This window comes from Salmo salar, chromosome 24 (genome assembly GCF_965601325.2).
Source record: "Salmo salar chromosome 24, fSalSal1, whole genome shotgun sequence".
Classification (NCBI taxonomy): Eukaryota; Metazoa; Chordata; class Actinopteri; order Salmoniformes; family Salmonidae; genus Salmo; species Salmo salar.
This window is the reverse complement of record NC_138314.1, coordinates 30,900,355-30,914,689: the sequence shown is the minus strand read 5'-3', so window position 1 is coordinate 30,914,689 and position 14,335 is coordinate 30,900,355. Positions and strand designations below refer to the sequence as shown.

Below are 14,335 nucleotides of genomic sequence, written 5' to 3'. Positions count from 1 at the left end.
ATTTGACGGTACATGGCCCTGTCCATCGTTCCTTTGATGCGGTGAAGTTGTCCTGTCCCCTTAGCAGAAAAACACCCCCAAAGCATAATGTTTCCACCTCCATGTTTGACGTTGGGGATGGTGTTCTTGTGGTCATAGGCAGCATTATTAGTCTAAGCACACTATGTTTGTCTATTGTTGTGACTTAGATAAAGATCAGATCAAATTTGATGACCAATTTATGCAGAAATCCAGGAAAATTACAAAGGGTTCACATACTTTTTCTTGCCACTGTGTGTATATACAGTACCAGTCAAAAGTTTGGACACACCTACTCATTCAAGGGTTTTTCTTTATTTTTACTGTTTTCTACATTGTAGAAAAATAGTGAAGACATCAAAACGATGAAATAACACATATGGAATCATGTAGTAACCAAAAAAGTGTTCAACAAATTCTTCTACCCATGATGGCAGCTTTGCACACTATTGGCATTCTCTCAAACAGCTTCATGAGGTAGTCACCTGGAATGCATTTCAATTAACAGGTGTGCCTTGTTAAAAGTACATTTGTGGAATTTCTTTCATTCTTAATGTGTTTGAGCCAATCAGTTGTGTTGTGACAAGGTAGGGGTGGTATGCAGAAGAGAGCCCTATTTAGTAAAAGACCAAGTCCATATTATGTCAAGAACAGCTCAAATAAGAAAAAAGAAATGACAGTGCATCATTACTTTAAGACATGAAGGTCAGTCAATCCGGAAAATGTCAAGAACTTTGAAAGTTTCAGTCACACAAATGTGCAGTCACAAAAACCATTAAGCACTATGATGAAACTAGCCCTCATGAGGACCGCCACAGGAAATGAAGACCCAGAGTTACCTCTGCTGCAGAGGATAAGTTCATTAGAGTTAACTGCACCTCAGATAGCAGGCCCAATAAATGCTTCACAGAGTTCAAGTAACAGACATCTCAACATCAACTGTTCAGAGGAGACTGTGTGAATCAGGCATTCATGGTCGAATTGCTGCAAAGAAACCACTACTAAAGGACACCAATAAGAAGAAGTGACTTGCTTTGGCCAAGAAACACGAGCAATGGACATTAGACCGGTAGAAATCTGTCCTTTGGTCTGATGAGTCCAAATTTAAGATTTTTGGTTGGTGAACGGATGATCTCCGCATGTTCCTACCGTGATGCATGGAGGAGGAGGTGTGATGGTGTGGGGGTGCTTTGCTGGTCATTAAGAAAGTAGTAAAAATAAAGAATAACCCCGGAATGAGTAGGTGTGTCCAAACTTTTTCACTGGTACTGTGTGTGTATATATACAGTGAGGGAAAAAAGTATTTGATCCCCTGCTGATTTTGTACGTTTGCCCACTGACAAAGAAATGATAAGTCTATAATTTTAATGGTAGGTTTATTTGAACAGTGAGAGACAGAGTAACAACAAAAAAATCCAGAAAAACATGTCAAAAATTTTATAAATTGATTTGCGTTTTATATATATACTGCTCAAAAAAATATAGGGAACACTAAAATAACACATCCTAGATCTGAATGAATGAAATAATCTTATTAAATACTTTTTTCTTTACATAGTTGAATGTGCTGACAACAAAATCACACAAAAATAATCAATGGAAATCCAATTTATCAACCCATGGAGGTCTGGATTTGGAGCCACACTCAAAATTAAAGTGGAAAACCACACTACAGGCTGATCCAACTTTGATGTAATGTCCTTAAAACAAGTCAAAATGAGGCTCAGTAGTGTCTGTGGCCTCCACGTGCCTGTATGACCTCCCTACAACGCCTGGGCATGCTCCTGATGAGGTGGCAGATGGTCTCCTGAGGGATCTCCTCCCAGACCTGGACTAAAGCATCCGCCAACTCCTGGACAGTCTGTGGTGCAACGTGGCGTTGGTGGATGGAGCGAGACATGATGTCCCAGATGTGCTCAATTGGATTCAGGTCTGGGGAACGGGCGGGCCAGTCCATAGCATCAATGCCTTCCTCTTGCAGGAACTGCTGACACACTCCAGCCACATGAGGTCTAGCATTGTCTTGCATTAGGAGGAACCCAGGGCCAACCGCACCAGCATATGGTCTCACAAGGGGTCTGAGGATCTCATCTCGGTACCTAATGGCAGTCAGGCTACCTCTGGCGAGCACATGGAGGGCTGTGCGGCCCCCCAAAGAAATGCCACCCCACACCATGACTGACCCACCGCCAAACCGGTCATCCTGGAGGATGTTGCAGGCAGCAGAACGTTCTCCACGGCATCTCCAGACTCTGTCACGTCTATCACGTGCTCAGTGTGAACCTGCTTTCATCTGTGAAGAGCACAGGGCGCCAGTGGCGAATTTGCCAATCTTGGTGTTCTCTGGCAAATGCCAAACGTCCTGCACGGTGTTGGGCTGTAAGCACAACCCCCACCTGTGGACGTCGGGCCCTCATACCACCCTCATGGAGTCTGTTTCTGACCGTTTGAGCAGACACATGCACATTTGTGGCCTGCTGGAGGTCATTTTGCAGGGCTCTGGCTGTGCTCCTCCTGCTCCTCCTTGCACAAAGGCGGAGGTAGCGGTCCTGCTGCTGGGTTGTTGCCCTCCTACGGCCTCCTCCACGTCTCCTGATGTACTGGCCTGTCTCCTGGTAGTGCCTCCATGCTCTGGACACTACGCTGACAGACACAGCAAACCTTCTTGCCACAGCTCGCATTGATGTGCCATCCTGGATGAGCTGCACTACCTGAGCCACTTGTGTGGGTTGTAGACTCCGTCTCATGCTACCACTAGAGTGAAAGCACCGCCAGCATTCAAAAGTGACCAAAACATCAGCCAGGAAGCATAGGAACTGAGAAGTGGTCTGTGGTCCCCACCTGCAGAACCACTCCTTTATTGGGGGTGTCTTGCTAATTGCCTATAATTTCCACCTGTTGTCTATTCCATTTGCACAACAGCATGTGAAATTTATTGTCAATCAGTGTTGCTTCCTAAGTGGACAGTTTGATTTCACAGAAGTGTGATTGACTTGGAGTAACATTGTGTTGTTTAAGTGTTCCCTTTATTTTTTTGAGCAGTATATATATATATATATATATATATATATATAGTGAATATAGGAACAGGCTATATATATATAGCCTGTTCCTATATTCACAATAAACAATGGCTTGACTTACTTTTTGTGAAGGTTTGGTGTGGTGTGGCTATTATTATGCTTTAGCTACTGCAAGCCTATGAAGGCAGTGCGCACCAGCGCTCCAACTGACTCCGACAGTTGAATTTGAGGTGAGAAAGAAGGTTTCAGTCCTACCAGAGTTATTCCTATAATCTAACAATATAATGCTTATCTTTATACAAAATATTCCGATTGAGAATTAACCTCCTTCCGTAAGTCTATATCTGTATAGCAGACGCAGTAACCATCTGACATAAAGAAATGCATGTTGTTGTCATAGCATGCCGCCAGCATATCTCTATCTTTCTGGGGATAGGCCTAAGCTTCTCTTCCTTTATTTATTTATATATATATATATATATATATATATATATATATATATATATATATATATATATATATATATACACAGTTGAAGTCGGAAGTTTCCATACACTTAGGTTGGAGTCATTAAAACTCGTTTTTCAACCACTCCACAAATGTCTTGTTAACAAACTATAGTTTTGGCAAGTCGGTTAGGACATCTACTTTGTGCATGACACAAGTCATTTTGCCAATTGTTTACCGACAGATTATTTCACTTATAATTCACTGTATCACAATTCCAGTGTGTCAGAAGTTTACACACACTAAGTTGACTGTGCCTTTTAAACAGCTTGGAAAATTCCAGAAAATGATGTCATGGCTGTAGAAGCTTCTGATCGGCTAATTGACATCAGTTGAGTCAAATGGAGGTGTACCTGTGGATGTATTTCAAGGCCTACCTTCAAACTCAGTGCCTCTTTGCTTGACATCATGGGAAAATCAAAAGAAATCAGCCAAGACCTCAGAAAAAGAATTGTAGACCTCCACAAGTCTGGTTCATCCTTGGGAGCAATTTCCAAATGCCTGAAGGTACCACGTTCATCTGTATAAACAATAGTACGCAAGTATAAACACCATGGGACCACGCAGCCGTCATACCGCTCAGGAAGGAGACGCGTTCTGTCTCCTAGAGATGAACGTATTTTGGTGCAAAAAGTGCAAATCAATCCCAGAGCAACAGCAAAGGACCTTGTGAAGATGCTGGAGGAAACAGGTACAAAAGTATCTATATCCACAGTAAAACGAGTCCTATATCAACATAACCTGAAGGGCCGCTCAGCAAGGAAGAAGCCACTGCTCCAAAACAGCCATAAAAAAAGCCAGACTACGCTTTGCAACTGCACATGGGGACAAAGATCTTACTATTTGGAAAAATGTCCTCTGGTCTGAAGAAACAAAAATAGAACTCTTTCGCCATAATGACATTACATTTACATTTAAGTCATTTAGCAGACGCTCTTATCCAGAGCGACTTACAAATTGGTGGATTCACCTTATGATATCCAGTGGAACAACCACTTTACAATAGTGCATCTAAATCTTTTAAGGGGGGGGGGTTAGAAGGATTACTTTATCCTATCCTAGGTATTCCTTAAAGAGGTGGGGTTTCAGGTGTCTCTGGAAGGTGGTGATTGACTCCGCTGTCCTGGCGTTGTGAGGGAACTTGTTCCACCATTGGGGTGACCATTGTTATGTTTGGAGGAAAAGGGGGGAGGCTTGCAGGCCGAAGAACATCACCCCATCCGTGAAGCACGGGGGTGGCAGCATCATGTTGTGGAGGTGCTTTGCAGCAGGAGGGACTGGTTCACTCCACAAAATAGATGGCATCATGAGGTGGGAATATTATGTGGATATATTGAAGCAACATCTCAAGACATCAGTCAGGAAGTTAAAGCTTGGTCACAATGTCACGTCCTGGCCAGTATAAGGATTAATTGTTATTGTAGTTTGGTCAGGACGTGGCAGAGGGTATTTGGTTTATGTGGTTCGGGGTGGTGTTTTTTCTAAAAGGGCATTTGATTTAAGTATTCCTGGGTTTTTGGGCACTGTTCCTTGTTTACGTATTTCTATGTTGATCTAGCTGGTTGTATGTCTATGTTTGGTTAATTGGGGTGGACTTCCAATTGAAGGCAGCTGTGTGGTGTTGCCTTTGATTGGAAGTCCTATATTAGTTGGGTGTGTTTGTCTGTGTATTTGTGGGAGATTGTTTCTTGTTTAGTGTGTGTGAGCCTAACAGGACTGTCTAGTAATCGTGAGTTTGTTTTGTTGTTTTGTATGTTCATTTTTGAGTTTATTAAATGTTCAAAATGAACTATCTCAACTCTGCTGCATATTGGTCCTCTTTTTCCGACGATGATTTCGCTATATCGTCTGACGACGAAGAAATCCCTGACAGAATCTCCCACCAAACCAGGCCCAAGCAGCAGAGGAAGGAGCAGTGGGATTTTGAATTGGACAAAAGGGAGAAATGGACATGGGAGTAAGTTATGGCCGGAGAGGGCCCATGGAGAATGGCTGGTAAGGACCGGGAACGTTTCCGAGGATCACGACTGGCGTTGAAGCACGAGAGGCACCCCCAATAATTGTTTTTGGGGGGGCACACAGGTAGTTTGGCTAGGCCTAGGAAGAGCCGGAAGCCAGCTACCCGTGGTTATATGGAGGAGCGTATGAGGTGGAGAGCGCCATGTTTCGCTGAGGAGCGCACTATCTCACCCATACGCACGCACAGTCCGGTGCGCGTTATTCCAGCCCCTCGCAGGTGCCGTGCTAGAGCGGGCATCCAGCCTGGTAGGAGGATGCCTGCGCAGCGCATCTGGTCGCCGGTACGCCTCCGAGGACCAGGCTACCCAACTCCCGCTCTACGCATGGCTACCATCAGGCCCCTGCACAGCCCAGTCCGCCCTGTACAAGCACCCCGCTCGTACAGGGCTACTAGTTCCATCCAGCCAGGACGGGTTGTGCAGGAGGTAAGATCAAGACCGCCTGTGCGCCTCCATAGCCCTGGGTTTCCAGCTCCTGTCTCTCGTGCGGACCCGGAAGTGCGTCAGCCCAGTCCGACTCGTCCTGTTCCCGCTCCCCGCACTAGCCTGGAGGTGCGTGTTCCCAGTCTGGTACGTCCAGTACCAGCGCCACGCACCAGGCTTCAAGTGCGTCATCCCAGTCCGACGTCGCTAGAGCTGCCCGTCAGTCAAGAGTCGCCAGAACTGCCCGTCAGTCAAGAGTCGCCAGAACTGCCCGTCAGTCAAGAGTCGCCAGAACTGCCCGTCAGTCAAGAGTCGCCAGAACTGCCCGTCAGTCAAGAGTCGCCAGAACTGCCCGTCAGTCAAGAGTCGCCAGAGCCGCCCATCAGTGAGGAATCGCCAGAGCCGCCCGTCAGTGAAGAGTCGCCAGAGCCACCCACTAGTCAGGAGCTGCCAGAGTGGCCAGACTGCCCGGAGATGCCAGAGTGGCCAGACTGCCCGGAGATGCCAGAGTGGCCAGACTGCCCGGAGATGCCAGAGTGGCCAGACTGCCCGGACATGCCAGAGCGGCCAGACTGCCCGGAGATGCCAGAGCGGCCAGACTGCCCGGAGATGCCAGAGCGGCCAGACTGCCCGGAGATGCCAGAGCGGCCAGACTGCCCGGAGATGCCAGAGCGGCCAGACTGCCCGGCGATGCCAGAGCGGCCAGACTGCCCGGCGATGCCAGACTGCCCGGCGATGCCAGAGTGGCCAGACTGCCCAGCGATGCCAGAGTGGCCAGACTGCCCGGCGATGCCAGAGTGGCCAGACTGCCCGGCGATGCCAGAGTGGCCCGACTGTCTTCCGGGTCTGCCAGAGTGGCCCGACTGTCCTCCGTCCCAGCCAGAGTGGCCCGTCTACCCGGAGCTACCGGGGTGGGTCGTCTGCCCGGAACGGCCAGAACCAGAGCCACCTCCAGATATAGGTGGGTTGGGGAGGGGGGGTGTAGCACTGTGCCGTCGTTGACGGCAGCCACCCTCCCTTCCCTCCCTTTAGTTAGGGGGATTTTTTGTTGTTGTTTGGGGTTTTTGTTATTTTTGAGGTGCTTCCGGGGTTAGCACCTTTAGGGGGGGGTACTGTCACGTCCTGGCCAGTATAAGGATTAATTGTTATTGTAGTTTGGTCAGGACGTGGCAGAGGGTATTCGTTTTATGTGGTTCGGGGTGGTGTTTTTGTAGAAAGGGCATTTGATTTAAGTATTCCGGGGTTTTTGGGCACTGTTCCTTGTTTACGTATTTCTATGTTGATCTAGCTGGTTGTATGTCTATGTTTGGTTAATTGGGGTGGACTTCCAATTGAAGGCAGCTGTGTGGTGTTGCCTTTGATTGGAAGTCCTATATTAGTTGGGTGTGTTTGTCTGTGTATTTGTGGGAGATTGTTTCTTGTTTAGCGTGTGTGAGCCTAACAGGACTGTCTAGTAATCGTGAGTTCGTTTTTATTATTTTTGTATGTTCATTTTTGAGTTCATTAAATGTTCAAAATGAACTATCTCAACTCTGCTGCATATTGGTCCTCTTTTTCCGACGATGATTTCGCTATATCGTCTGACGACGAAGAAATCCCTGACACACAAATTGGCCTTCCAAATGGACAATGACCCCAAGCATACTTCTAAAGTTGTGGCAAAATGGCTTAAGAACAACAAAGTCAAGGTATCGGAGTGGCCATCACAAAGCCCTGACCTCAATCCTATCAAAAATGTGTGGGCAGAACTGAAAAAGCGTGTGCGAGCAAGGAGGCCTACAAACCTTACTCAGTTACACCAGCTTGGTCAGGAGGAATGGGCCAAAATTCATCCAACTTATTGTGGGAAGCTTGTGGAAGGCTACCCGAAACGTTTGACCCACGTTAAACAATGTAAAGGCAATGCTACCAAACACTAATTGAGTGTATGTAAACTTCTGACCCAGTGGGAATGTGATAATAGAAATAAAAGCTGAAATAAATCATTCTCTCTACTATTATTCTGACATTTCACATTCTTAAAATAAAGTGGTGATCCTAACTGACCTAAAACAGGGAATTTTTACTTAAACATTATTTTGAGTTAATTCTATGAGAGGGACGGTGTTCAATTTATTTTACAGTGCAACGGGAGGATCATGTGAAAGTATTTTTAAAGTTGGGGAGGTAGGTGCATTTTCTTTTCTGACACCTTGAGTTGGACCAGCCCCCCACCCCAGACCAGTAAATGTTGATCTGTCCCTTAGAATGCAGGACTTGAACTTGACTCGAGACTTGACCCATTCTACTTGGGACTCAACTTGAAACTTGGACCTTGTGACTTGAGAATTACTTGTGACTCAAATAATTGTGACTTGGTCCCACCTCTGGTACCCACAGTCTGAATACAACATCCACTAGATAGCAGTAGGAGATCACATCATTTCTCTTTGCTGCTAGAAACCAGTTGTGTCTGGTTTGGGTAGTCAGTCATTATGCCAAAAAATGGCGGAACGGATTTTCAAGGCTGACACCATAAAATGACCTTAGCAATCAGGGCTTTCAAAAATAAGACCCAGAGAAGTGAGGAAACTTCTAACTTATTTTCCTATTGTAAACAATGAGCTTGATAAATGGCACATGTGGAGGATGCATATAAGGTAATGTGGATGGAGAAGGAATTTCATTGCTTTCCAATTATTCTTATTATTTTTTAAATGTAACCTTTATTTAAATATTCAAGTCAGTTAAGAACAAATTCTTATTTACAATGATGGCCTAGGAACAGTGGGTTAACTGCCATGTTCGGGGGCAGAACGACAGATCTGTACCTTGTCAGCTTGGGGATTCGATCTAGCAACCTTTTGGTTACTGGCCCAGCGCTCTAACCACTGGGCTACCTGCCGCCCTAATGACCATCAGTTGTACCCTTTCCATGCATACTAAATGTTTGCACTTTGTGAATTGACCTACAATGCGTATTCGATGAAAATCACCATAGCGCATGATTTATGGCCTTTATGGAGGGGTGCTGGGATCGAGATTTCCAAAAAGACAAGGACTGTAGCTTTCAAAAGATATTTCACTTTCTATGGGGGGTGGTACAGGGTCCAAAACAACCACTCAGAGTTTAACAGGATGACAGGAGCTTCACAAAAAATCTCCATATCGTCTTGCTCACCTAGAAAAATAATGACCATTCTGCACATCACTACCCATAAATATACTGTACGTTCACTGAATAACTCAGTGGTCATTATCTCACCATCTTACCATAAGTAATAATATTATACGTCAACTTACCATCAAGCATGTGAGAATCACAATAATAACCAATCACACTGCCAGTCATTATTCATACCATAGAGATCATATACAATGACTTAATGAATTGGTGTTCTAATTCCTCATTCTATGATTTATACAGTATGTTTTATGACATTACCTGATGCTAGAGGTTGCCATGGGAGACACCCTGTAGGCAACTCACAAAAATGTCCACAGTAGCCTAATTTTATTAAAATACTTTGATCATCATAGCTGTCTCTGACACGGCGTACAGCTATACTACATGGAGATCGACATAACATTGTTACTGTGTTGCAAAATAGCCAGCAATAAGGCTATCATCTGTTAATACAGTACTAGGCTACTAACAAACACTAACAACAGTGCTTTCTTCACCAATAGCACTGAATTCAACTAAATGTATGTATACTGGCTGTATATGTATATTTAAAATGGTTAATTAATTTAAATTATAGTGAGGTGTGTGTTGTGACTACTTATTAGGTGTTCATGTCAGTGCCGAGGAAACCCAGTCAAAAGCTGAAGGTGTGGTTTGGAGAGTACTGGAATGTGACTGACTTCCTGGCCATCGTCCTCTTCCTGGTGGGGCTGGGGCTACGCTGGGACAGTGGGTCCTACCGGACTGCCGGGCGGATCACCTACTGCCTGGACATCATCTTCTGGTATGTTCGGGTGCTGGACCTGCTGGCCGTCAACCAACATGCCGGGGCCTACCTCACCATGATCACCAAGATGGTGAGTAAAGCCATGTGCCTTTCCTTCCTTGGGTTAACACCTAGAGTGAGTATGACATGGCATGCTATGGGCCCTGGTCAAAAGTGATGCACATTTTGATAAGTTGATGCAGGTTTGTTAGTGCTGGGTTGGGACAAAAATGTGCACCATTGTGTGCCCCCTAGTGCTGGGATAGAACACTGACTGACCATACAGCACATATTTTAATTTATACAAACAAAATGGAGTCATATTTTATTTTTCTGTGTTCTCTACCCATCTGCTCAGACCAGTAACATGTTCTACATTGTGGTGATGATGGTGATTGTGCTGCTGAGTTTCGGCGTGTCCAGGAAGGCCATCTTGTCTCCAGACGAAGCTCTGTCATGGAGCCTGCTCAGAGATGTGGTCAACCAGCCGTACTGGATGATGTTTGGAGAAGTGTACGCAGGCGAAATAGACAGTGAGTAACCAGTGACCAGTCACAGTAGTGGCTCAATTGGTTGGCGCTGCTTGCAACACCAGAGCTGTGTAGGTAGACTCCTGCATGGGCAACAGTCTATGGGAATAGGGTGTTATTTGAGACATCTCTTGTGTGTTTGTGGCAGCCTGTGCAGGTGACACGCCGTGTGTCCCAGGTGCCTTCCTCACCCCCTTCCTCCAGGCCGTCTACCTCTTCTTCCAGTATATCATCATGGTCAACATCCTCATTGCCTTCTTCAAGTAGGGACTCTCTATCAAAAATATAAATTGTATTCTGACTCTGTGTGTCTCTGCCTGATTGTGTCTTTATGTTTTATGCTTTATGTACAAATGGAGTTTTGCAGCTTCTCTGAGTGCTGTACTGTTTCTTATGGCTCCTTTTTGACAGCAATGTCTACTTTGACATGAAGTCCATATCCAATAAGCTGTGGAAGTACAACCGCTACCGTTACATCATGACCTATCAGGAGAAGCCGTGGCTGCCCCCGCCCCTTATCATCCTGAGTCACATGACCCTGTGTGTGACTGCCATTTACCGGAAACACAGAGGCTCGTCCGAGCAGGAGAGGGACTCATGTGGGCTTAGTGAGTGAGTGTGTGTGTGTGTGTGTGTGTGTGTGTGTGTGTGTGTGTGTGTGTGTGTGTGTGCGCGCGGGCGTGGATGCTTCTCTTGATGAAACAGCATTAAAAGTCTGATTTAGCCTTAGCCTACTACACTGTGTTTCTATAACAGTATTGATTCACAGCATTTCCACATGGTAGAAAAATGCTACAGTAGATTGTGTGTTGGAAAAATGTAATCTCTTTCTCCCTCTGTCAGAGCTTTACCTGGGCCAAGAGGACCTGAAGAGGCTGCATGAGTTTGAGGAGAGGTGTTTGGTGTCGTATTTCCACGAGAAAAACCAAGATGTTCTCTGCAGCCAGATCAACAGGGTACGAGCCACTGCAGAAAGGTGAGACTGGAAGAAAGAGTGTCATCTTCCTCTCAATAGCCATTGAGACTTTTTCTTTGTGATTCACCTGAATGTCTGTCTATGGCCTTTACCTGACAGGGCTGAGGAGATGGGTGTGGTTATGGGCGAGGTGTCGGACAGGGTCCACTTCATCCAGGATACCCTGCAGGTGCTGGACAGCCAGCTGGGTCAGCTGCAGGACCTGTCCGCCCTGGCCGTGGACACCCTCACCCTCCTATCGGCCTCCGATAGCCTGCAGCAGGAGGAGGCCCGCCTAGGCCACTGCCGGCCAATCACCCCCTCCCGTCACCATGTTCCCCACAGCTGGACCCTCCCCCACGGAGGTGGAGGCAGTGTTGACATCATGCCCTGCCACACCCCTAGGGCCTACCGCAGCACCCCACCCTCCCTGCTGTGGGGCCACACCTCCCGCAGCCAACGCCTGTCACTGGAGTGGCACACGGGGGTATGGGGGGCCGGCGACCATGGAGGGCAGGGGACTGGTGAGTCTTGTGTGCCTTCCCGCTGTGGCTCTCCCCCGTACCCTTCGGCCTGGGCTATAGACAGTTCTCTGGAACCCCCCCACGGCAAACCCAGGGTCTGCTGCGACCCTGAGATGTCCATGGAAGAGGAAGGGGAGGGGTTTGGGAAGTCATTTGATGTGAATGTGTCCAGGGCCTCTAGTCGAGCCTTCCTGTTGTCGGACACCCAGGATGAGAGAGGCTGTGGGGCCAGGGGTTTGGTGAACCCTGCCTTCTGTAAGGACGACGACCCTGGGGCAGTTCACTCCAGACAGGGCCAGTGGGGCAGGAAGCGTCCTCACCGGTGGGCGGGTCTGTCCAGGGACTGGCCCTACAGTCACAGCCGCTCTCTCTCCTCTAGCATGGAAAACATGGCTCTCACTGGTGTCCCCCTGAGCCAGCTACGAGCCTCCTTCCCCGCTCTCGATTGCCTGTCGGAGGGGGGACGGTGCACAGCTGACATACCCCTTGGCTGCAGTAAAAGCAGAGGTAATCTACCACCAACTTATGCCATGTTCTCTAAAAATGTTTTGGTCCTGAGCAAATTTCATGTCTGCTGAGCACTGAAAATGTTGTGCAACTTCCAGCATACGTTTATTGTGAACACTGACGCTGTACCCGCTTTAAGTTACAGTTTCAGACAGTGGTCAAGTAGGCTACAGTGACTATTTGATCATAATGTAGGCATACCGGAGTGGCCTACCATCAAAAACAATGGAGAAAATGCATCCCGTAACATTTAAACATGGAAATAGCTGTTCTATCATTCAGCCAACTGTTGCAGCAAATGTGTGTTCAGTGTAGGCCCACATTCCATTAGACATTTGAAAAAAACATGCAGGGCTTGACATTAACCTGTTTATCCAGGTGACTGAAAATGTTGTTGTTTGATGCAAGGAACCACTTTACAAAAAAAAAATATATACAGTTGAAGTAGGAGGTTTACATACACCTTAGCCAAATACATTTAAACTCAGTTTTTCACAATTCTTGACATTTAATCAGAGTAGAAATTCCATGTCTTAGGTCAGTTAGGATCACCACTTTATTTTAAGAATGTGAAATGTCAGAATGATAGTAGAGAGAATGATTTATTCTCAGAAGTTTACATACACTCAATTAGTATTTGGTAGCATTGCCTTGGAATTGTTTCACTTGGGTCAAACGTTTTGGGTAGCCTTCCACACGCTTCCCACAATAAGTTGGGTGAATTTTGGCCCATTCCTCCTGACCGAGCTGGTGTAACTGAGTCAGGTTTGTAGGCCTCCTTGCTCACACACGCTTTTTCAGGTCTGCCCACAAATTGTCAATAGGATTGAGGTCAGGGCTTTGTGATGGCCTCTCCAATACCTTGACTTTGCTGTCCTTAAGCCATTTTGCCACAACTTTGGAAGTATGCTTGGGGTTATTGTCCATTTGGAAGACCCATTTGCGACCAAGCTTTAACTTCCTGAATGATGTCTTGAGATGTTGCTTCAATATATCCACATCATTTTCCTCCCTCATGATGCCATCTATTTTGTGAAGTGCACCAGTCCCTCCTGCAGCAAAGCACCCCTACAACATGATGCTGCCACCCCCGTTCTTCACGGTTGGGATGGTGTTCTTCGGCTTGCAAGCCTCCCCCTTTTTCCTCCAAACATAACAATGGTAATTATGGCCAAACAGTTCTATTTTTGTTTCATCAGACCAGAGGATATTTCTCCAAAAGTAAGATCTTTGTCCCTATGTGTAGTTGCAAACCGTAGCCTGGCTTTTTTATGGCGGTTTTGGAGCAGTGGCTTCTTCCTTGCTGAGCGGACTTTCAGGTTATGTCGATATAGGACTAATTTTACTGTGGATATAGATACTTTTGTACCTGTTTCCTCCAGCATCTTCACAAGGTCCTTTTGCTGTTATTCTGGGATTGATTTGCACTTTTTGCACCAAAATACGTTCATCTCTAGGAGACAGAACGCATCTCCTTCCTGAGCGGTATGACGGCTGCGTGGTCCCATGGTGTTTATACTTGCAATTGTTTTCTGAGGTCTTGACTGATTTCTTTTGATTTTCTCATGATGTCAAGCAAAGAGGCACTGAGTTTGAGGGTAGGCCTTGAAATACATCCACAGGTACACCGCCAATTGACTCAATTGATGTCAATTAGCCTATCAGAAGCTTCTAAAGCCATGACAACATTTTCTGGAATTTTCCAAGCTGTTTAAAGGCACAGTCAACTTAGTGTATGTAAACTTCTGACCCACTGGAATTGTGATATAGTGAATAATAAGTGAAATAACATGTTGGGAAAATTACTTGTCATACACAAAGTAGACTTGCCAAAACTATAGTTTGTTAACAAGAAATTTGTGGATTGGTTGAAAAATGAGTTTTAATGACTCTAACCT

At 46.1% G+C, this 14,335-nt stretch overlaps 1 protein-coding gene across 5 annotated transcripts in view; it reads left to right on the top strand.

Annotated features, from left to right (window-relative positions):
* LOC106585702 (transient receptor potential cation channel subfamily M member 6) overlaps positions 1–14,335 on the top strand; it is a 55,060-nt gene that overhangs the window by 26,340 nt on the left and 14,385 nt on the right. For 4 of the 5 annotated variants that reach the window (XM_082968629.1, XM_045707138.2, XM_082968630.1 and 1 more), the window contains exons 21-26: positions 9,761–10,012; positions 10,280–10,454; positions 10,600–10,714; positions 10,863–11,059; positions 11,295–11,427; positions 11,527–12,437. In XM_082968629.1, coding sequence (XP_082824755.1) covers positions 9,761–10,012; positions 10,280–10,454; positions 10,600–10,714; positions 10,863–11,059; positions 11,295–11,427; positions 11,527–12,437 — 1,783 coding nt within the window. Of the gene's footprint in view, positions 1–9,760; positions 10,013–10,279; positions 10,455–10,599; positions 10,715–10,862; positions 11,064–11,294; positions 11,428–11,526; positions 12,438–14,335 lie in introns of those variants that run through there. The other variant, XR_006761839.2, reaches the window with a different exon arrangement.